This window comes from Parasteatoda tepidariorum, chromosome 12 (genome assembly GCF_982258835.1).
Source record: "Parasteatoda tepidariorum strain Cologne lab strain chromosome 12, Ptep-v5.0, whole genome shotgun sequence".
Lineage (NCBI taxonomy): Eukaryota > Metazoa > Arthropoda > Arachnida > Araneae > Theridiidae > Parasteatoda > Parasteatoda tepidariorum.
The window spans coordinates 36,202,476-36,228,989 of NC_141766.1; the positions used below are offsets into that span (position 1 = coordinate 36,202,476).

At 27.1% G+C, this 26,514-nt stretch overlaps 1 protein-coding gene across 1 annotated transcript in view; it reads left to right on the plus strand.

Annotated features, from left to right (window-relative positions):
- Positions 1-5,347: 5,347 nt before the first annotated feature.
- LOC107455124 (chitin deacetylase 1) overlaps positions 5,348-26,514 on the plus strand; it is a 38,366-nt gene continuing 17,199 nt past the window's right edge. The window contains exon 1 of the mRNA XM_043041061.3: positions 5,348-5,415. Coding sequence (XP_042896995.1) covers positions 5,373-5,415 — 43 coding nt within the window. The 5' untranslated portion in view covers positions 5,348-5,372. The remainder of the gene's footprint in view (positions 5,416-26,514) is intronic.

Consider the following 26,514-nt stretch of genomic DNA (forward strand, 5'->3'; position numbering starts at 1 on the left):
CCTAATTCCCTCCGGGGTTTCGAAGCGATATAGTAAAAAAACGAAGACGAATATGGCAAAAAAGAACATGAAATTATTCCAAAAGTATTCAAGTTTTAATTTACGTAGTTGCCGGTAGATGGCAGTAACATGTACCACTGAAGCTAGTTGTAGTAAAGAAAAATGACGTTTACATGCGGAGGGAATTATGAATAACAATGCATTTTACATGCTTTTGCAAAAAAGAAGAGATGTATTTAAATTAATTGGTAGTAGTGAAAGGTGTTATTTTATATTATATTTTATAACCGTCGTTGAACAGCCGACCCTATTTTGAGTTTACGACTATCGATGCTCAACTCTGTAGCCTTGTAATTTTGAATCCAATCCGGAAGACAAGGGTACTCCCGAATCAAGCATTAGTACAAACTAGCCTTTGCTGAGGACTTTTTCATGGAACTAACTCGAATTTGCGTCACATGGAGAGGAAAACTACAAAATCCACTAACAATTAACCCGAAGGCAAGGGAATTCTAACTCATAATCCGTCTACCATTGAGGATATTTTATGTCAGCAATGTGGTCGGTGCGAGCTAGGTGTAGAATTCGTATCAACTAGCCAACACTCTGATTCGAACCTGGATCACCTCATTGGAGGCGAGTGTGAAAATGCATTGTAAATTTTTTGTTTTGAAATATATAATCCATTTTTATCATAGAATATGAGTTCTAATTTGAAATCTATTTTCAATTCGCAAAGAGTGTCAGAAAAGAGTTAAATATTTTGGGATAAATTCGATAAAAATGAAAAAAAAATTTATTAAGTAACTGAAGTTGATATACAAACCCATAAATTCTCTTGATTTTTAACTTTACAAAATTTAATTCCAAGTAGCTGGTAAAAACATGGCGCTTTAAAGGTTACAAAGTAGTTAGCTTTTAGTGATTGTTAAATAGTGTGACATACATATATATAAGTATAGTACAAAGAGCAAAGAGTTAAGTATAAATTTTGTTTTGTTAGGAGAAAGTATTTTACTCATTTGATAAGTTGACATTTAGCATGAATACTAGCAGTTAATCCGATCACAGATCACTAACCTTGTTTTCAGGGAATAGTGTTTCCCATGCATTATTTCATTTTGGGGCACGAATTTCATTTTTTTCATAAAAAGAAATTTGTTGAGAAAACGAAACCATCAAAATGTCAAGGTTTCAAATAAAATGACTCTATTCTAAAAAAAAAGAATTCTAGTTTATTTTGTTGGATTTTTACAATTCCGTTTTGTTGTTTTAAAGAGTTAAAATTGTGTCACAAGGAATTTGTTTTCAATAAACCGATAAAAAACAATCATTACTTTCTATTTCATTATTATATTTCGAAGAAAATTTGAAGTTTTTGTAAGCGTGTTATGAACCTGAAGCCGTTAATAATAGTAATTTATCTCTTTCCTATAATAGTATCCTATAATAGTATCCTATAATAGTATAATAGTAATTATTTCATTAATTACTCATATGATAAAAACTGACAACAATAAAACAATCTTATAGATCTGAAATACATTCATATAGGAAATCTTCATTCAATTTAGACATAATCATATTTTATAATAAAAATCTCTAGCTTTTAACCAATTCACTGTAAAAAATTACGGATCAAATTACGATTACAGGTTACGGATCAAATTACTGTTACGAATATTATTACCGGCACACAGTTCCGTTGCCTTTTACCGTAAAATCCATTTTTCCGGAGCATGTTACGGAACAAAAAATCTGATATCCCGTAATTTTTACAACTGCAAAATCCCTGAATCAATCTAATTAAATAAATATCACGGTAAAAATTACTGTATAATATTTTACGGTAAAAATGGAATTCACGGATGAAGCACCCAATGTGCTCATACTTTATACAGTAATTTGTTCCGGATTTTTTAACAGTGCAGAACATATTAAGTTTTAAAGGAACCGCACTAATAGTGTGTAAAAAATGTCGTAATGGTGTGTTTGATTACATACAATTTGCCAAGTATTACCTTTTAATGCACCTATCATCACTACTTTATGTTTTACTACAAAAAACTCATATACTGTTTATTTGGGGGGGGGGGGGTTCAATAGATTTTCATTGATCATCATTTTAGTATTTAGAATATTTTGTAAAGCTATTATTTCTCTTTACGATTTTAAAATCAATGTTGTCACAAATCCGGCTCTGCTGTGGCCGAGTGGTTAGCGCGCTTGACTGCGAAGTCAATGGTTCGAACCCCACTTAGGGCAGGGATGTTTCTCCGTGTGTTTCTCTGATGTGTGAATGTGGCCCACCCTACTACGGCTATCTGTGGCGTGGGTAATGTTGTTCGTTTCCGTGACTTTGGTTCGCAGGTGCCACCGGGTAAATGAACAACATTTCCGGCGTTTAAGGCGAAGAACAAAAGTTCAGTGCCTGCCATTATTAAAAAAGAATTAACAAATCTGACACGCTTTGGAATGTTGATGAAAACACATAATAGCAAATACTTTAAAACTAACTACTTCTTATGAACAATTTAACAAGCATGAGAAAAAAAATAATAAGATAAGTTTAAAAAGTTTCCTTAAAGTTATTTATTTAATTGATTTACCTATTTTGTTTTAAGAAAATAACCCTACTGGTTATGCAACTCTCTTTGCGTAAACTAGAAAACAAAAGCAAGACTCTGTAATAAGCATAAAATAAATCTTTGCTCATCAAAATCAGTAAAGCAATCAGATTTAATAAATTGTGATAAACATACATTCGATAATATTATAATTTTTAATTAAAAAATTATATAGTTTGACCATGTTATAAATCCCCCCTTAAGGACTTATTTTCTAATCAATTGGTTATGGTCAATAATCGTGTTTAAATTAACTAAAATAAAAAAATAAAATAATCAAAACAAAGCAAAAATATTCTGTAATTACCACATTTACCTCGTCAGTTTAATTCAGGAGAGCTCCAAAATTCAACTGAAGGCTCTTGATGTAGAAAAGTTGATTTTATTTTCATTTCTGAAAATACAATTTTATTTTTGACACCACTTTCAATACTATACGGAGAAAAAAATTCTGGTAAGATTACCGTACTGTACGATAATAACATTTCTGGAGGAAAAAAAACAAACAACATGATTCTGAATAATAAAACCAAAATGTACGGTATTTAAACCCTTCATTCGGTAATTTTTCTATTCATATGGTAACGGTTTAGCAAAAATTCTGGTTTTCAAAATTATAGTTCTTATTGCCCCTCATTTAGTAAAAAAAGGAAAACCGAAAAGTAAATTAACCGAATAGATGGGTTTTATGTCATGATCTAAGGTATCATGACAAAATTACCAAATTTTATCTCTTGACAAATTTCATCATAGATTATTAAAACAATATTTTATTGTTAATTTTACAAAAATCTTTATCACAGAGCTCCAGTAAAAATTACCAAGCTTTTTGGTGTTTCGGTAAGTCTTGCCATATCAACATGGCCATATACTGGTAGTTTTGACCATACTTTTTGCTTTGTATCTAATCGTTAGTTAATTTCGTTTTAAAACAATTACTTGAGAATACTTATTCCGCATATGCGTGGCTCTTTCAAATATGTTTTGTAAATCCGTTACTTATATAAATTTCGGCATATAATTTTAAGTTAAAAGTTTCAAATATACAAACTGTAGAAATGTGCCAAAAATAGGAAACAAAGTCGACTTTTCTAAATGTGTGATAGAATAAATTTCTCAAATAATAAATATTTTGAATTCGAGGCACTTAAGAATAATGAAATTTGTTTTGTTAGAAAAGAATTTTTTGTACATTTAAATATTTATTTTTTTCCGATTAATATTAAAATTTTTGCGAGATTAATACATGCTACCAGTCAATGTTCTTAATAAGAAAAGTACAGCACTTATAATTAATTATTTTGGCAATTTATTAAATTAATCAATGATGAGCGTGTATCAGTTACAAATTATATCGTTTTGCATTCATTCAATTAATAGAGACATACGTAAATTAATTATTGTAACAAATTAAATGAATAATAACTGGTTTTATGTTAATTATTAAATAATATGTACTTTTAAAATAAATGGACATGAACGCCATTTTTAAAGTTTCCGATATAAATGAAAAACGTACTGCACTATTACGTGTACGTGTTTGGTTTTGAACCAAAAAATGTAATCAAAATTGTTTTTAAAACTAAAAATGAAACCAGATAAAATTTTCGTCACCATAAAATTAAATTTTTTTTTAATTAAGTATGTAACACTGATTATTATTTAGAGGAATTAAAGCTTATAATTATATAAATTTGTTTTGAATGTATGCAGGAGTTAATCAAGTGCTGTAAAATTAGTATTTAAACAATTCAGAAAATACATTTAATTGATATGAAGCATTTATATTGCCCTAAATTGACGATAATTTGTAACTAAATTTGTTTTGAATGTATGCAGTAGTGAGTTAATCAAGTGCTTTGAAATTAGTGTTCAAACAATTCAGAAAATACATTTAATCAATATGAAGCATTTACACTACCATAAATTGACGATAATTTGTAACTAAATTTGTTTTGAATGTATGCAGCAGTGAGTTAATCAAGTGCTTTGAAAGTAGTGTTTAAACAATTCAGAAAATACATTTAATTGATATGAAGCATTTATACTGCCATAAATTGATGATAATTTGTAATTAAATTTGTTTTGAATGTATGTAGTAAAGAGTTAATCGAGTGCTTTGAAATTAGTGTTTAAGCAGTTCAGAAAATTCATTTAATTGATATGAAGCATTTATATTGCCATAAATTGAGGATAATTTGTAATTAAATTTGTTTTGAATGTATGTAGTAAAGAGTTAATCGAGTGCTTTGAAATTAGTGTTTAAACAGTTCAGAAAATACATTTAATTGATATGAAGCATTTATACTGCCATAAATTGACGATAATTTGTAATTAAATTTGTTTTGAATGTATGCAGTAGTGAGTTAATCAAGTGCTTTGAAATTAGTGTTTAAACAGTTCAGAAAATACATTTAATTGATACGAAGCATTCATATTGCCATAAATTGGTGAATAATTCTTTAACTAAATTTGTTTTGAAAAATGGAATTAATTTTCGAAATTTTTGTTTAGCCGGCATGTTTGTTATTCTTTACTATAATAAAGAAAATATGTAATGCAGGAATATGAAGGAAAACTGTCATTTAGGATGGGCAGAATAAAAAAATTCTCGTGAAGTTGTCCAATGAGATTCCTTAGAGCAACCACCTGTGAAAGAGTAAAAAAAATTAGACTGTTTTGCGGCCGGTTTAAAAAGAGGGACACGACGTCATTTGTTCACTACTCTCCTAACCTGTATCCAATATGCTGTGGATTGGACTATTACTAGCCGCTTTTATCCAAAACGGTAAGTAATCTACCGTTATTTTAACTCAAAGACTAAAAACAATTCAATTAATTAGATAATTTAATTAAAAATTAATAGTTATATATACTTATACTGTAGTTTTTACTTAAATATTCAAAAAAAAATTCTGTAATTTAATTCTTAATCTTCAATTCTCGGAATAAGAGTTGATGCATATTGGAGTTTGATGCATATTAGAAGGCATATGAAATTCAAATTCTTATATAGTTAATATTAGTTAATGACAAAGAATAAATAAACGTGTAGTAAGGCAGGTATTACACATTTGAACCTATATGAAAAATGCTTTTAGGTTTCTTCTTCGTTCAATTTTTTAGAATATTAACCAATGCGCTGAGATAAAAAGTATGGTCAAAACTGCCAGAATATTGGTTTAATTCACCGTGATGCTGGTTTTATGGGAACACTAAAAAGTCTGGTAATTTTTAGCGAAGTGCTTTCGCAATGATTTGGTGAAATTAACCTTAAAATATAGCGTGATAAAATTTGGTAATTGTGGCAAAATTTGATAATTTTATCATGATTCCTTATAGCATGGTATAAAAACCATTTATTTGATTGAATTTGCTTTTCAATTTTGTATTTTACACTAAATGTTTGGTAATGAGAACTTTAATTTTGAAAACCAGAATTTCCAGCGTACCATTATCATATGAATGGAAAAATTACCAAATGATTGGTTTATAAATACCATATATTTTGGTTTTATTACCCCAGAACTATGTTGCTATTGTTTTTTTATCAGAAAAGTCATTATCACAAAGTACGGTAATTTAACCAGAATTTTTTTCTCCGCGCATTTCAATATTTATTTTCACGAAATTTGATCTTTATTTAATTTTTTAATAGTTTTTTTTGTATAATATATATATACAAAGCAAAACACCCTATAACTCTTCGCTACCAATTTGAATATCAGAACAAAATCTTCCGAGAAAACCGAAAGAGTTAGAAGCTATGTAATCGAAACTTACGCCGGTAGTTCATTTAATATCATGATTTTATCTCTGACTATTCATTTTATATTTTTGAAAGTATCGTACAAGTTTTAGATACTCTGAAGAAAAACTATTATTAGTTATTACATCACACTTCAATATTTCCTTAAAAATTAGCTTTAGAATTATTTACTGAAAATTTAATTGCACTTCACAAACCAAACTAAGGATCTTATTTACTAGAATTTCTTACTGTTACTTTCATTAATATTATTAATAAGACAATTTTGCAAAAAAAAAAAACTTCTTTAATCTTTTTTAAATGAAGCATTTTATAAAATATATTTTAGCAAGAGATAAAGTTATAATCCAGGCTTAGAGTTTCATAATATATATATATATATATATATATATATATATATATATATATATATATATATATATATATATATATATATATATATATATATATATATATATATATATATATATATATATATATATATATATATATATATATATATATATATATGTATATATATATATATATATATATATATATATATATATATATATATATATATATATATATATATATATATATATATATATATATATATATATATATATATATATATATATATATATATATATATAGAGAGAGAGAGAGAGAGAGAGATAAATGTACATAAAAATAAAATATGCATTCTAAATTATGATAATAATGGTTAATATAACAATAAACGTACATATTTGTACAGTTTAGATTCAGTTCAGATCAAACTTTTAACTTCCTGTTCTAACAGTTTAAACATCATTACAGTCAATATATCATTTATTAAAGTTTGTTATTGTTAATGAAAGAATTCAGTAAATAGTATATAAAGTAAATAATATATTACAGAGCAAATAAAATGAAATCCTAAAACCTCACAATATAACAAATAATTCTATTATAATTTGAACTACAATTAAACAATATCAAACGAAATATCAAATTTAAAGAATTTACTCAACTTTCAATAATATATTTTTAAAGAGTAATGTATTTACCAAAGCAATAAGTTAAATACAATCAAAGATGCTATAGTTTATTCATCTAAAAGCATTCAAGCATGAGCGAAGTTTGTCTGAATGAAATTATTTGAGGAAGCAATTTTTTAATCTTGTTTGAATTGTATTAAATTTAATACATTTTATATTTATGCTTTTCTTTTTTAAATTAGAAAATTAATTAAATTTGTTTATTAATAACTTAAACGAGTCAGTTTCAAAATAATATTTTATTTATTAAAATAAGTTATGAGACATACTTTTTTAAAGAAAATATTTTAACTGAAAAAATTGGAACGGCATTTCTATATTTGGCAGAAAAATATGTTAAAATTGCGTATATACCAATAGAAATCCACAAGGGAAGAACGGTTTATGCCTGAAAAGGCTGATCTGGAGAAAACGATTTTGCGTGTGGAAAGGACAAGTTTTTCCACAGTACGGCTCATTTCACTGTGTAATAACTCTCGAGGAGAACCGATTTTACACTTTATTGATTTGTCAAAGCTTAGTGATCCTCAAAAAGCAACAAATGGCAATATTGTTTTCTAAAAAACACTTATTTGTCCCAAAATATAATTGCAAACCTCCGTTTATTATATTTTAATATCGAAATTGCAAATCAATAAATTCTTTATCATTTATGCTACTAAATAATTTAAAATTACCGAAGAATCTTTGCAAAAGATTTGTTTCTGAAATTTATTTATGTCTGCAGACTCTAAAGTGTTTTAAAATTTAATTGTAAAATATTGTGTTATTAAAGCTAAACAACAGAGAATGAATATTTATTGAAATATATTTACTAAACTTATTTACCCGCTACAACAGTATATCAATATTTTTCAATATGAAGAGGTTTTGCCAAATTTACGCACAGATAAATCTTTATTAAATACTGTAAAAATTATTAATTGTTTTAATATCCATCTGTTTTGAAAAGTCATATATTTGTAAATACTAAGCATAAAAAATTTCTTTCTATTAAATTATTTACTTTACTATGGATACTTTTAAAAATACTACTTCACAATTTATTTTATAATGCACATTTATTCTATTTAATTAAATGTGTATTATTTTTTGTGCATTAAAATTTAAACCGATCAACAAACAAAATTTTAGAAACTAAAGTAGCCACTTTACTAATCATCTTCTATTTCGGAAATATGCGGTACTTCATAGAAAATTAAACAGTTAAATAAATTAGTAAATCAAAATAATTTAACACATTGAATTTTAGGTTTTTTTTTCTTAAGGCAATAACAAACACTCTACAAAACGTGTTCCGTATCTTTTCAACGCATATCAGAATGTTCTGGACATCAAAAATGAACTATGTCAAGGTTGTATTAGAAATTTCTGGGGAAAAAACTTATTTTCACCTCAAAAATGACATAGAAAGTAAAATCGCTATCTCGATAAAGAAAAAAATAAAAAAGCTGGAATTATAACAACTAAAGAATTTTCCCTGAGGAAGAAACGAAAGCAAATTCCGTTTGACAGAAAAGCTTGTTGTTCACCATTCTATGAACCAGATAGGGGATTTTATAATTCAGATTTTGAAAGAACATCGGCATCTTGAACAAAAATATAAATTTTAATACAAGAGAATATCTTCCTGTAATTAGAGAATTAAAATATAAATAAAAAAAAAGCTATATTCACATAAAAAATAGCGTAAGAAGGGAAAATATAAATAAATAAAAATTAGACCATGTGTCGATTCTTAATTTTCAAACTCTTTCAGATTATCTATATCCAGAAATTTTCTCTAAAGGAAAAGTAATAGAAAGTTCAATTAGACGAATTCCATTCCATTCCATAAGACATTCTTTAGACATTAGATTCCATTAGACATTCCTTAGACATTAGATTCCATTTGACAATCCTTAGACATTAGATTCCATTAGACATTCTTTAGACGTTAGATTCCATTAGACATTCATTAAAAAATTTCGGAATGATATAATATGAAATTAAACAGAATCTAATTATGATCTTTTACATTCGAAGCCAACATAGCTTCTTTTGCACAGTTCTTGTTTAAACTAATATCAGAATGTTTTAGAAATAAGAAACTATGTCAAGATTTTATTAGAAATTTATAGGGGGATTTTAAAGAGCATAGAAAATAAAATAGTTAATTTATGAAAAGAAAAAGAAACTAGAATCACATCAACCAACGTAAAGAATATAAAGCTGTAATATTTTTTGACACTAAAGCTTGTTGTTCACCAGTTTATTACCAAAGTAAATCTTAGAATAAAGTATGATGTTCTTGATCAAAAATCTAAAAAGTTAAAAATACATCCCTGGATTTCATCAATTAAAGGAATACTTGAAGATTTTACAATCCATAAAATTTGAAATAAAGAATCGTGATCTTGATTAAAAACATAAAAAAGTATAAAAATTCCCGAAAAATATTTTTCTAGACTCTTAAGTATGAAAAATGTTATCGTCACCCGAAATCACGTAGAAAGTGAAATTATTGATAAGAAAAACTAGATCATACGTCAACTCCTGATTTTTCGAATTCTATCGGATTATCTATACCTATAAATTTCCTCTAAAGGAAAAGAGAAAGCTAATTCCACTTTCCAAAAAAACAAAAAAAAGCTAGTTTTTCAAGAATTTTCAGGATTATGTAATATGGAATTTGATAGAAAGTAATGATGATCTTTCATTTTTGACACCAACAATTTCTCTAAAGAAACTGGATTTCGATTTGAAGGTCAATAACTGTCCTAGAAATTAAATTATTTGAATTAGCAGTCGGTTAAAGTAAAAACTGAGCCTTAGGGTTCAAAAATAGAAGGCTTTTTTAGTAAGTCGGTTAGTCATAGTTTAATTTTTGTTTTGTTTTTTGCCGAAGAGAATTGAGTTTGAGAGTAGTTCAAAAGTTCTAAATGTTCAAATCCTTTGCGGGTGAGGGTGTGGGGATTTTATTCTCATTTTTGTGTAAGCGTGCCACTGACCGAGTTTTATCATCTGCCGACTGTGTTTCTGATTTGGATGGTTGCGTGTTCGAGATATTTATCATAGTCAAAGATAATGATGATAAAATATAACTTTGTACAATTGAAAAGCTCAAAATTTCAAATCGTGTTTGATCATAACTAATACAATGCATGACGTTTTTATTTTTATTGAATCATATTTTATTTCTGTTTCAATTCATAGTTTTTTTTAGCTATTTTCTTATTAACCTTTATTTAGTAAATCACATTTTGGATTGTTTTTCAACAATCAGCTCTGTTCAATTGCTTTATTTTTAAATAGGAGATAATTCTTAATACGTTAGGTGTAACGTTAAATTTATATTACTTCACGAAGCAACAATATGTTTTGTAATTATATTCTATTAAAATTTCCTTTTTTTCTGATACGGATATTTCAGGCATAAAAATTTACTTGAATTATCTACTTAAAAATATCATAGTTTCGTCAGTCATAAAGGTTATCAAATTATCCCTACTGCATTCAATGTACTAAAGACCACATATTTTCTTGGTCATCATTAATCAGATTACATTAGAACAAACATGTAATTAAACTGATAGATATGCTAGTACAAACTTGATATCAAAATTAAAAATTAGAAAAATTAATTTGTCAATCTTAATTAAAAAATTGTATATGTATCTTAATTAAAAAAATTAAGATTAAAATCTAATCAAACTATAAATAATTCAATTGATTTACATTTAATTCGCATGTGATTTCTTGTGATAGTTTATTTTATTAATGGCATATTTAGTTTTGGATCTAACACCGATATTTTGAATCAACTGGAGAATAAACTTATTATCTTTTTATTGAAAAATAGTAAGATACTTTTTTTATTTAAAATAAAGCTATTTTGATTGTAGTTTTATTTATTAATTTAGTTTTCGGTTAAATAGCTCCATCACTAGGAATTCCCTAGGACAAAATTGAAACTAATTCTGAAAGGCTATTTTACGTCTTTAACTTGAAATTTTTTACATACTATTTCAGTTTTAGCAGAAATTTCAAATATGTTAAGATAAGAAAAAAGTATTTTGCGCGAACAGTTTACCAGCTAATTATTTTCATAATTAATATACTAGCAATTTGAAAATTACATTTCACTTACTTGTAAATGCGCATGCATACCTAAATTAAGCTTGAAAAAAGGTTCTATAATCTCATTAAAATACAACAGCTAGATAAATAACAACAAAAAATGAAATTTTTGTACCCCCATTCTCTGTTATACAATACAGATTCCCCCTCCCCGTTAACTGTAAATTAAACGCAGTGTTCAAAAATTTTTTATCGCATGTTTTTCATCATAAATCTTTGGACTTTCTTAGATTAACAATAAACACTAATATTGATATTTAGTTAGTAAAATTTGATAAACAAGCTTAATTTAATAAACTAAATTTTTAAATAATGCATAAAAAATCGTGCTAAATAAATGGAATGTTTGTATTAGGCTAGAAAAACCTTTAATATGCGTATTTTTAATAACTTAACATGGTTTTAAAATTCTGAGGCAAAACACGTTTTTCTTTCAATAAATAGTAGCTTCTTATACATTTTGTTTTCAACAAAATCTTTCATACCCTTCCCATGTTCCTAAGTGTCTGTTATCAACTAAGCATTCACTGGTAATTTAAATTTCTTAGGGTCAGGACTTAGGGGAGTTTGGATGCCCGATGGCTCCTCAGTCCGAACGTTGATATTTACAATTGTCATATAAAAATGCATCTCTTGTCAAAGGAGATGCTGCTTACTATTTTACTTTTTTTTGATATGGTCAAAAAAAAGTTTTTTTTAATGATGTATCTCTGTATCTTTAACTTAATGATGTATCTGATGTATATTTTTGTATGATGTATCTCTGACGTAATCATCCTTCAACCACTAAGACGCAAATGTACTAGAAATTTCCACTATACCAACACCTCCATAGAAACATTTGAAATTACGTCACTCTTTCAAATAAGAGAGGAAGGGTGTCAAAATAATAATTGTGACAAAAGTGTGACAAAGAGGAGGGGAGGTTGTTGAAATATGACATCACAAGACAAGTTGTTTCCCATTTTCTTTCAAAAGAACAAATTCCGTGATTTCGAACATAAAAGCTGCAATTTTAATGAGCTCCAAAAGTTACATTTTTTTAAAAGGCGGTTCTCACCCTGAATATTTTATTTTATTTTTTGGTTTTATTTAAGCGTTAATTTCATTTCTAAAAGAATGGTAGGCGGGGAAGGTTAAAATGAAAGAGACAAAAGAGTTCTCAATTAAAAGAAAGTTTTACTAATGATAATGATGAAATAAAATGTTATTCTATTTTAGTACTAAGTTTAAAATTAATTTTTGACTTTTATCACCTCTTAAAGTTAAATACAGCCTATATTTAATATTTGAACGAAAATATTAGAAAATTTTATACAAAAACTTTTAATGGTAGATATATTAATAAATGAAATCTATTTCATCGCTAGATTCAATTCACTAATTAGATAAAATCAATTCAATAAATTGATAAATCAATACTAAAGAAATCAATCCATGGTTTGTAGTTTTTTAAAAAGTCTTTTTTTTTCTGTAGTTCTTTGAAAACTGTATTAGTTTAAACACAAAAGTACTTTTAAAAAAATGATCATGATTGTTACATGTAAATATGTTGATTATTGTTATATATAGCTATGTCCATACATAGCTATATTTCTTAATTAATATTGCCTTATGAATAGGGTCTTACATGGGGTTCGATAATATTTAAACTTAAATAGTCCTAAAAATTATTAATAATATTCGGTAAATGTTATAACATTCTGTAAAAAATCGTGAATAAAAGTATGTTTAAAATGATTTGGAGTTAATTTAAACTAAATACAAAACATTACTTGTCATTTGTTTTGCAATTTGTCATATAGTTAACTATTTCATGATTAAAACCTATAAGCACTATATCGACTGCGGCTATATGGTAAATCTACTTCGTGGGCTATTCGTTATTTTTGTTATAAATATGATAACAGATAAATATCTAAATATCTAAAAATATCTGATAAATTTATTCTCTCTAGTGGGGGTATAATCACAAGTAAATATAGCATACATTGTTAATTTAAAAATTGAAATAGGTTTTTTTACATATATCAACGTTAGACCAATTTTTGTTTAAGTGAAATTCTGAGCAATATTGAGCATTGCATTCCATTGTGACTTCGATTGAAACTCACAAGCAAAATACTCAAAATGCGAAAATATAAATAATATATTTTTAGTAATTTACAATTTTTCTATCATAGGATGACGATACGTGAGAGCATTACGAGTTCTGTCAATTTGGTTTTGTGCCTTGTAAAAACACAATTGTTAGCTTCATATTTAACTTGCTGTGTGCAAAAAAAAATAAAATAAATAAATAAATAAATAAAATTTAAAAAAAGTCATAAGTCCTGATAACAACACACTGAGAAAGAAAACCACCACAATATAGTAAAATTTGCCGTGTTTCTGGCTCATTAAAAAGCTCTGTAATTTTTATTGAAGCGCTTGGGTAATAATTTCGATAAAATTGACAACAAAATATGGTTTTATAATAAATGATAAAATTTGGTAATTTTATCACGATACCTAAGAGCATGACAAAAATATCATTTATTCGATTAAATATACTTTTCAGTTTATATTTATATAAACTGAATAAATAAAAACTATTAGTTTAAAAAACAGTATTTTCGGTAAACCGTTACCGTATAAACGGAAAAAATACCAAATGAATGGTTTAAATATCGAATATTTTGGTTTTATTATCTAGAATTATGGTTCTTTTAATAGAAATGTCATAACCATACAGTATGGTAATTTTACCAGATTTTTTTTCTCCGTGTACTTTTCAAAAAGGTTAAAAAGAAATATATATTCTGCTCATCGCATTTACTTCACAAATGCAGAACCGATTTCTCTTCCAAACAGAATATTGTTACACTAAATATAGTTGCAGCCCAAAGCATTTATTTGCATATAACTTAGTAAGAAATTCAGAAAAAAATCTTTTTTTTTCTTTTCAAAACAAAGATTTTCATAACAAGATCGATAGATAAAGCAAAATTTATTTTACTTAGGAGAATATGGGTAAAGTAGCTACTTGAGTCTTCGCTCCGTCATAATGCTGTCACCACACTAACTGGACAAAATAGTCTACATGCATGTTGTTAGTATTATCTATATTTTGGAAGCAAAAGTCTACAATTTTCATAATTTTAAAACTTTAATTTGTTTTTCTCACTCTTTTTTTGATAATTCGCACAGTTGTTGATTATAGCTAAATAATAATCAATCTCAACGTAATAATTAATTATTCTTGTGCTTTTTGATGAAAATACGATAGCCTTTCAATTTATGTGTGTTTTAAAAACTGTAAATGATGAAAATTAATGATCACAGTTTGCGTATTACTCACTGGTAAAAGAGGCCTTACAGAGATGCTTTAGAAACCTATGAGTATTAATATTTATAAGGCATTGAAGAATTAATTTTATACTTTAAATGTTAAGGGTGGTAATACATTATATACAGAGCATTATATTGCGTATAATGCTCGGTTGACATACTATAGAAAATAAATCTTCTTGTAAACTCACTTATTTCTTAATGAAATAATACTGCATTTTATCAATGTCGTTTATTAACGCATGAATGTAAATTTATTAACGGCTGTTTACTTTTTAGTTTCATTTAAGTTATATTTTTAAAACCTAACTAGGGGAAGCAAAACGATTTTAAGAAATTACAATAGAATTTAAAGCGTAATCGATTATACTAATCGATTATACGTAATCGATTATACCTCTGTGATAGACGGATCATGGGTTAGAGTCCCCTTGCCATCAGGCTAAACGTGGGAGGTTCTCGTGGTCTTCCTCTCCATGTAACGCAAATGCGGGTTAGTTCCATCAAAAAGTCCTCCACGAAGGCAAATTTCTACCAATACTTGATCCAGGAGTTCCCTTGTCTTCTGGATTGGGTTCAAAATTACAAGGCTACGGAGTTGAACATTAGTAGTCGTAAACCCAAAAATTGGGTCGACTGTTCAACGACGGTTATAAAAATAAAATAAAATATAAAATCATTTTAACCACGTTATAAATTCGCTTCTGTGACTGTGGATATTTTGTGAGGGATAAGTTTTGCTATTAGAATATTGATTACTTTCTGATTTGCTAGAGTATTTCAGTGTCAAAAGTAACTATGTGTTGTGTGAGAATATTAGTTGAGTCGTATTCTGATCGCTACGATAAGAATGTATCGCCATTTTATCACCAATTATATCTATACCAATTCTTGACATATTAAACTAAAATATAGACGTGTTTTTTACATGGAATAAATTGGAAAAAATGAATTATATTATTGTCACACCTGAAACAAAATAAGTGTCGTACATGGTTTTCTAAATAAACTTTGATCCCCACTTAAAATTCCCCCTATTCGTATTCTGGTCGCTACGAGAAGAATGTATCGCCATTTTATCGCCAATTCGATTTTTACCAATTTTTGACATATTAAACTAAAATGAGGACGAGTTATTACACGTGTTATTTTTACATGGAATAAAAAAATTATATTATTGTCACATCTGAAATAAAATAAGCGTCGCACATCGTTTCCGCAATTAACTTTGATCTCCACTTAAAATTTCCCCACGCTATTCGAACGTGATTTACCCCACGTTTCCCGATTAAGGTGTGACGAAAATGTAATAAATTTTTCCCCTTTTTTAGTCCACTTGAAAAACATGGCTTTTAAAACTTTTTTTTTTTAAATCTTATTTCTATACTAGAAAAAATCTTTTAAAAAAATTACAATGAGTAAGTCACATCGGGTAAAATTTTAAGTTAACAAATTATGATAAATTAATTAAAGATTTAATAATCCAGTATTATTGGAATCATTGGAATTAAATCAAAGAATTATTACATTGCAAAAAAAGTTGATTTGATGTGATGATGGTTTTTGTAAATGATGGTTACGCTTACGATGGTTAATGATGGTTGCGACGGTTTTCAACATTGTAAACATAAAATAAACTAAGTTTGTATATTTTAAAAATACATTACAACTAATTATATACATATATAGATAGACTTTTTTAAATTCTTAAAAAAAAATTTTTAAATCCTACTCCGTTCTAAAAATTAAATTTCGGTCACCACTGTTTATTTTAAAATATAAATTATGCTTATTGCTTCCTTTTATATTAACATTTTTAAAATTATATTATGATTACTATTCAATATTTTAGCTCATAAATTTTGAATACTACAGAATATTTTTAAGGAAAAAAATTCTTCTTAAAAATTTTAAAGTTTTATTTATTTCAAGAAGCTTAATAGCTTTGCACTGAAACGGAAAAAAACATTTTCTACGTAAATGAGGGCACGGTAATTTTCAATAGTGATTTAAGACTTTCTTTATTGTACACCACAAAATTGTTATTTTTTAATGCTCACGTATGAGGAGTTTTTTTTCTAATGGTTATAATAAAGAGAACTAGTATTCATAACCAAAATAAAAAGAAGAATAGAGCCAGTCTCATTTGAAATTTCTGAATCCAATCCACTTTCTCATTCCTTTGTAAGTGAAGTAGAAATACCACCAAGATAAGACAGGTTAAACTCAATCATTTAGAAGGTAACGCCTTGTAAAATTGCATAGTGTTGTTTTAAACTTTTAACTCTTGAGGTCATTTCATCGCAATGATGAGCAATTTCTTTCATCTTTGTTGTATCTGCATATTTTAAATTACCAAAAGCAATTTTTCTCAACTGTTATTATTCAACCTGACCTAGCAAGTTAAGTTATAGTATCCCCCCCTCCAAAAAAAAACATAAACAATAAGGCAATCATATAACGCTTGAGTAGTTTTCATGGAATGATCATGTAACATCATTAAACAATTGACTTACATTGTTAAATTTCAGATTTTTCAAAAGAGAATTCCTCAGGAACCCAGTAATTTTGATTTTGGAATATGTTTGGCAAATCTTTATCTTTATCTATATCTTTATCTATATCTTTATCTATATCTTTATCTATATCTTTATCTATATCTTTATCTATATCTTTATCTATATCTTTATCTATATCTTTATCTATATCTTTATCTATATCTTTATCTTTATCTATATCTTTATCTATATCTTTATCTATATCTTTATCTATATCTATATCTTTATCTATATCTTTATCTATATCTTTATCTATATCTTTATCTATATCTTTATCTATATCTTTATCTATATCTTTATCTATATCTTTATCTATATCTTTATCTATATCTTTAGCAAAAGTCGTAATAAATAAGCAAATCTTCAAAATGTAAGAATATTTCAATGTAGAATTTTACAGAACATGGCTTACTCACTGTGTGTATACTTTTTGGAGTGCCTTTAGTAAAAGCAACACACATTTCGCTCTCTCACTCAAATTTTTTTTAAAGGTTCCATTTAAAATCACTGGAATGATCAATTTCATTACTAGTTCTTTTCAATTTGCTTGTGTCGTTATTTTTAAAATACTTAAAGCAATCTTTAAAAAATGATGTTACTCAATCAACCAATGAACCCACAAATATCAAGATCAAAATACAAGTCTTTATATATAAAGTTTTAGTTTATTATTTTCTTTTTATACGTGGATTTAAGTATGCACAATTAAATTTTTGCATCTGATTACGCTAATAAACTGTTAAATAAATCATAAACTCTTAAAATAAATGAATAGTTTATTTTAAGTATGTTTTAAATTATGTGAATATGCATGTTAAGTACGTATATTTTAAGCTATTTCAAGAATAAATTATGCGAATCCTTTCAAAATGCAAGATTTTCATACCATTCCTAAAATAATTTATGTTTTGATGCTATATCTAAAATCATTTGATTCGTAATTTTTTTAAATTTTACTTAAAATTAAACAGAAATAATATGGTAGAAGTCAGAAATGTAATTTATTTTTCAGAATTTTTATAAAATGAAAGATGGGCAAAATAACACTCTAAAGCTTAGAGAATTTTTATTAAATCTTTACTGTCAGCAAAATTTTTAAAATGTATACCCCAAAAAGTGCAACAAATAATATTCCTGTGGTAATTTCGAAATGTTTTTGCAGAAAACATTGTAATTTAAAATAATATTAATCAAATCTAAAAAATGCAACACAAATTAAGAGTAAGTTTTTAATTTATGAAACATTATTTTAAATAATCTGTAAGAAGTAAATAATTATTTATTAACCAATAGAATGTCAATAAATGATTAGGCGTAAAATTATTTGTAAAATTTGCCCTCCAAATCACTATTTTACTAAATTTCAACCAGAGCACGCTTCAATATCAAATCAAGTAAATAATAGGTATGATTATCCATAATTCAATGTTTTTCAAGTTAGAGTGAGTGTGAATCTGCGTAACCATTTTGCCTGACTTCATGTTATTACAAAAAATGAAACTTAGCATCTAATTCATATGATATGGTTTCAAACATTTACCATCTTAAGAATTATCGTGTACTTATCAAACAGTACAATATTCCAGATTTTATAATAATATTCCACAAACTAAGAACTTACAATTAATTTGTGATACATTAACTATTAACTTGTGCTACATTAACTTGATTTGATTAAATGCGTATACGTATTCACAAAAGCAAAGAATTACATCGTAACTGTAGTAATTAAACAGCACAGCAGTAATTGGGCATTTCGAAAGCCCGAGCCCTGAATTTTCGATTACAAAAAGTTTCAATAGCGGTTTATCGTTCCTCTTATTATTATTTTAAGTTATAAAAAAGGAATTATTTAACCAACTAAGAATTAACGAGATCTGAAACTTGAATAAAGAGATCAGGAGTGAGGGCTAGAAAATATCAAAAAAAAAATTAAAGAATTAAAGAATTCTTTTTTTAAAAAAAAATCACTTAGCGCTACTTTTGCGGAAGAGATAAACATTAAAACGTTTACAGCCTATTTATCTAATGATTAAAAACCAGAGCCAATTACTAGAAGATAACAAAACGAAGTTAAAATCTGTAAAAATTTAATCGTTAAAAGTGAAAAGAAGCGATTAAAGCAAAACACAGTGAATGAGATTTGAGTACTGACGGATCATGACCTAGTAATACATTGTAAAGAGTTGTAATCATATATATATATATATATATATATATATATATATATATATATATATATATATATATATATATATATATATATATATATATATATATATATATTTGTATTTGGAATTCTAATAGAAGTTTAATATTTTTGTATCTTACATAGTATTTCATTGTATTACTCATTGTTTAATATTTCTATTGACAAATTCCTCAATTATTAATAAAAATTGCTTAATTTAAAATATTAAAAAACAAAAATTATTTTAAACTTTTTTTTTTTTGGTTGTCATTTTTTAATTTTAAAAAAGGCCTTTCAAAATTAAAAATACGTTATTTATAACAAAAATCTCAGATATTTGTTTCATGTATCATGAATTGAAAGCTAGTTTTAATTCCTGATACATGGAATACATGCTAGTCAAACTTAGTTAGTAAAAGAGCTCTTTTATATTAATTGCTAAAAATTATGAATAATAAATATGAGTTTAATTTTTAAACAAATTCATCCTTAAAAGAAACTTATTTTTGTTTTATTTATTTATTTATTTGTTGTACTTTAAAACATTATTCGTTGTTTCATTGATTTTAGGGATAATATCTCTAAGAATCTATTGATTGACTCTATTGATGAATTACAAATATTAATTTTTTTCGTTATACAACTAGCATAAAGGTTTGCTTTTACTTTCTTAATGGAGAGAGAGAAAGTTTGCATTATTCATTGTCCTATTTTGATTGATTCTGAATTATAATTTGAAATAATCTGAATATAATTATATCTGAATTATAATATATTTTGATTGATTCTGAATTCCGGTATCGTGAGTTTAAATTCCATTTTTTTTTGTCGTTAAAACAAAATTTCTGTAATCTATTTGATAAAAAGAAAGGGGCAAGGCTATGGGAATACCAAAGGAAATTAATGATTATCGTAAGGTACCATAATAAATGTAGAAATACCGGTTGTAAGTAAAACCAAAACATCTTTAAATTCATAGTCCCGTTCTAGACGCGAAAGAAGGTTATAAGTCTGCTTCTTCCCAAGGCTTATTACTTGGCATATATACTAATTCAAGGACAAAATTGAGAATTGATTCTATTGAAGATATGCATAATTTACCGGTTGTTTAACCTTTATAAGACACGACATCAGCAATTTAAACTTTAAACACATTACTTAGAAATGCAAATAAAAACTATAACCAAACTTCAACGGTCACAAAAAACATGTACAAAACCACTTTAAAAAATAATTAATAAATCAAGTCACTGTCATAATAAATATTATTTTTAATGTTATTAGCCCTTAGGTTAAATTAATATTTCTTTACAAGTACCAGAAGAAATGAATTAGAAAAAGCTTTTAAAATTATCAGAAATCGGAAATTATGGCCCACCCCCGAAACATGCCTTCATTTTTCATTTATTTATTTTACATGTAAATAATAATAACATTTTAACTAGAAAAATAACAGAATCCTCCAATCAAATAACTATGTAAACGTCAATTTGTTTTTAAATTTTTAATTCTAAAATTTTGTTTTCAATAAAATGTTATATATAAACAAGGAAGATGCCAGAAACCTCAATCGCACTTAATATTTGCTTGAAATTACTTAAAACTTTGAGTAATGATTTGTGAAAGATCGTATTCGTTACGGGGATATTTAAAATGAATTAACGTGTTTCACATTTAGAAATTAATTACTTTTTTATTTATTTTTGCGCTACATTAAATCACGATTGTTGGCTCTCAATTCATTTAAAAAATGCAACAAATTTCTTCTTTTGATCGTTTTTTAGCTACACTATATCTACTTGAGCTTCAAATAATTAATGGCCTGGTTAAAAAGGATTTTGGTGCCTATTTGACACAAAATTAAGATCTAAATATTTGAAAATAAATATTTCGATATCTAAATCAAAACAAACGTGCTTTCTTTCTCATATCGTGATTCCATGTTGGAAATCGTTTGTATGCTAAAACTTATTGTGACAATTAGATAAAGAATTTCTTGAATGAAAGTCATTTTACTGCAGTATTTTGCAAGTTATATAAAATTTTATAACTAATTTTACTAATTTAACTAATTTTAAATTATCTGAGCATTAAGGAATTAACTATTTTTTATGCTTGTAGCCAAGAGAATTAAAGAATAGTGAGAAAAAAAAGCAATGACACATCTGTACTTTAAAATTAGAAATTACTTGTCAAATATGGAAATCTGAAACTATACCATATGATGAAAAATTATGAAAATATATATATATATATATATATATATATATATATATATATATATATATATATATATATATATATTTTTATCTAAAGATAGTAATTTGAGCATTCTTAGCATTTAAATGTTAGAAACGATCATTATTTAACGCTATAAGAACTTTATTTCACGAATATAGTCAACTATATTCAAATAATTATCAAATATAAGACTTAATTTGCAAAACCATTTAAGCAGTTTATCAATAACACGTAATGTCATTTAAATTGAAGCAGTATAACCGCTTCCGTTCTTGTGCCATTAAACTCTACGTTCAACCTACCTCAACTTGGAACACTTATCAACGAGCATTCACAAAATAAAATAAAAATGCATATCATATTATGAATAACGAATATTGAAAGTGTGAATTGCATGAATGATTTTCCATCTGTCATGTAACATCAAATCAAGTAATTACTTTTTTTTAAATTTAAAAAAAAATTTAATTTCTTTGAACTAATTTTTAAAATGTTGTATGTTTGGACGAAAAGAAAAAAAAATGTTACAAAAACCGAAATTCTTATATTTTGTAGAATATTTTACTTGCCTATTTGAAAGTGGCGTGAAAATTACTTCCTTTAAAGCATCTCATATATAGCTAGGATAATAAGTTCACGTGAATGTGGCTAATTGAAACGCATCGCAATGAAAGGAAGCAGAATTAGTTTTAAATTGAAATGGATAGCATAACTGGCTTCCTGAAGAAAAAAAAACCGTTAAGGAAGTGTGATAGCCCCTGGAGTAAGTGAGAACTTTTCCTGGTGCAATATGATAGATTGCTTTCAACACAAGGAAATTTTCAAATTATTTCCTGGATAATTTATTTTTCCCAATGACCTTTATCCAGAGATTTGCAACTACTAAATTATAACTTCAGGCACAGACATATTTACACTACAAACCTGAAAGCATAATTTTTTCTACGAATACTAAAACTGAGGTTATATTTTTACTTAATGAATTCAACTTTAGATAATTTCGAGTAGAAAATTCATTATTTATTTTTTATGAGGTCAAATTTTTAACAGGTTTGTTAAGTAATCATATATTTTCCCGTGTTTAAGTTATTTATTTATTTTTAATTCTCATGATTTAGCACTTTTTTTTACACAAAATGATTTATTAAAATGTATAGAAAATCTATTGACTAGATTTACATTTTAGCTACATTGTTAGAAAGTTTGGAGCATTTTGAACCATAATATAGTTCAAACCTTAGACATACCTTAACCTCCAACCTTAGCACTATATTTAGTGCTAAGTTTAACTATATAGCCGTGCTTTTAAAACTTAATACGACACTATGGATCAACTTGAACTGACAGATGGCTCAATTTAACACCCTTTAAAGGCTGCTACAAATTTGCACTTTATTACTGTATCAAAATAATTAAAAAGCTTAAAATTATAGCTACACTGTTAGAATTTTCATTCGAAAATTACGGTTAAACACCCTGCTGCAAATTAATAGTAAAGTTTACGGTAGAGAAATTTTTTTACTTTTACGGCTTTGAAATCGTTTACAAGTAGTATGGTTAAAAAAGTCAAGAATGCAAAACTATACGTTTTTAAACCATTTACAACTAGCATAATTTCAAAACTGTGAAAAAAGGAATTTAACTGTGCATTGAATATAGTTTAACATCTTTGTGGTGTTGCCATAAATGCGTGAAAGAGAGTATCGTATTCTGATAGTCCACGGTCACAACTTGGGGAGTGCAGGACATTGGAAACTCTTCATGTGTTGAAGGAAATAGAGGAAATACTGTGGTGTCGAAACTAGGACTCGAATCTCGGTCCTAGCTTCGGTCCAAATAAAAGAAAGAAATTTAAGTTAAATCAATTGCATTGTATATTAAGAAAGGATTCTTCGCCATTGAACTTGGAGCCCTTCTTGTATGATAAACATGTTTCTCCACAGGTAAATTTTACGATCGCACAAACTTAACGCTCAGAGATTTAAAAAGTAAGACATAATTTTTTGATGAATTAAAAAACAATATCAACTCCGGATAATATATCTTTCAGAATATCTCCCATTTTGAAAGCTTTATTTGAGGCATTATTATCTAATTATGAAGCTTTATTTGCGGGATTTATAAATTACTTGATAGAATTTTATTGTGAACGTTTATATATATTGATGAAAATTTATATTTTTATTTATTTACATTTCATTTTATTTATATTTTTCATAGTAAATGCTAAACAAAATTGTTCTCTTTGCAAATCTTTGCTATTATAATTTTAAACAGTGAAACAGTTTTAAAGTAAAAACGGAAAGCATCTGTCTTAAAAATATATATAGATATTTATCAAATAAAAGTACATATTTTAAAAAATCAAGTTTTTGAATTTTTCCTCCTCTTTACACACTGTTAAAAATTCCGCATCAAATTATGGTAAAAAGTATCGGCACTCAGGGTACCGATGATTTTTACCATGAAATCCATTTTTACCTTAAAATGCGTTGGGGAAAAAAATCTGATATATTGTAATTTTTACAGTAATACTAATTACAAAATCACTGAATCACTGTAATGAAATAAATATCACTGTAAAAATTACGGTACAAAATTTTAATGTAAAATATTACGGTAAAATAAATTTTACGGGTGTCATGCAGGGAGGCAGTACTTCTTACTGTAATTTCATCCAGAGTTGTTTACAGTGTAGACTTATTTGTGACAGCAATGGAGCCCTTTAACATAAATTATCACTTCTCCATGCTCTGAAGTGGCTTTAAGCCAAATAGTTTCTATTTCAAATCCATGCTAATCGTGTATTACAGTACATTGTTCGAAGAGTGATTGTTAAGAGAACTCGATACCGCAGGAGATATCCTTCATGGATTTTTTTCCCTCAATATAAGCCTCAACATTTAAAATTTGAACTATAGAAAAAACGAATTCAGGTAAACCTAGAGTTTCAAAGGCTGAAAGAAAATACAAAATATCAAGATATGGCAGGATTACCCAGAATTACTCAGTGGAAAAATAATCCTGCCATAATTTGTTTGTATTTTGATAATTTGAAAACATTTTTTCAGCGTTGAAACTTCATGCTTTACTCTAGGTTTACCTGAACTCATCTTCCTCTAAATTTAGCATTTAAATTATCAATGAAAGTTAAACAGAACTTGCTATGAAAAGATTATCCCCTGGTACAGTGTCCCCTTAATGCTTGTGACTTGACTGTCTCTCTGGTCACAACCATTATTCCGATAGATATCCTTTGTGACCAGACGCGTTGAACAATATAGAGAGATTTATTGTATCTTTGCCATTGTATCATTGTACCATTGACAATGTATGGTTGTTATTATTATTGTATCGTTATAAGTATTAGCACCCGTCCTTCGAGGAGAGAGCGTGCTCTTGCACCAGATTTAAACTTAACTTTGTCATTGGTCAATTAAAGCAGTTTTATCTATAAAATTAAGGAAAATCAGCTATAAGGATATAAGGATGATGAAAGAAATTTTTCTGAAACAGCAAGTTTCTGAACTTTACCCTTTTTATATCTTTCCTAATCAGGAAAAAGAATTAAAGCTATTTAGTTTCATATTAGAGCTCAAAAATACCATTTTGCTTCCACTTCTTCTTATTCTGAAAGCATCATTTTCACGTTAATGGTAAATTATTCATCATGTTGTATTTAACCTCTTTTGTTCTCATACTCGCTGAGTTCATAAACCCTTCATCCGTCTTACCTTCAAACTTTTAATTCCCATTTAACCTCCCGGCAATATTTGTCTCATTAAGGCGGATTCAATAACAAAACAAATAGCGATCCGTAGCAAATGAAAAACAAAACCTTTCTTCGAATTGAAAAGTCATTGATATTAGCCAGTGGCAATCAGATCTTCAACATTGTGGAAGGATAGGCAGGAGAAATTAAACACGAGTTTCTCACTAATCGATTCTGTTGGAGGCGTATTTTCGGGCCATTTCCAGGCTCGAGGTGGGTCGGAGAAATCATTTCTATTTATCTTTTGAAGCACCAAAAACGAGGCCAGCTAGGCATTTTAAGATGTCCTCATTTAAATCTGGCTTCGACTCGAAAGACAGGTTCCACCTTTTTACAGAATCACATCTCACCCTGACCCATTTTGAATTTACTTCGATTATGTTCCGCATTCACTCGTCTGGACGTCGTCAGTAAAAATGTAGAAAAAACGAAATATGACGAAGAAATCTGCTGTCATGCGACAATCATGTTTGGCATGCGCAACTTGTCCATTGTTATGTCTTGACCATCATAATAGCTTCGTGTGTCGGAGGTGAACCGAGAGCGTTAGTGTTTACTCAATTGGAAAAACAAAACAATGTGCGTGTTTTTTTTTATCTTTTCAAATTACTGAGCTTTTATGAAAGCATTTTGTAAGCTACAACACTAAATAGAAAATAAATAAAAAAAATTAGAAAAAAAAAAATCTTTCATCGGCGTAATTGAGAGGAAAATCCGTTTAGTATTGTTATGCAGCGAAGGATTTATAGAAAAAAAAAATTTCTTCCGTTTTTACAATTTAACGGAGAAATAAGTTCCATAAATTTGTAATTTACGTTACATAAGCCTATGCTGTTGCTGTCAATTTTTCTTAAAAATATAATATTTGCTCTACAGCTTCAATAA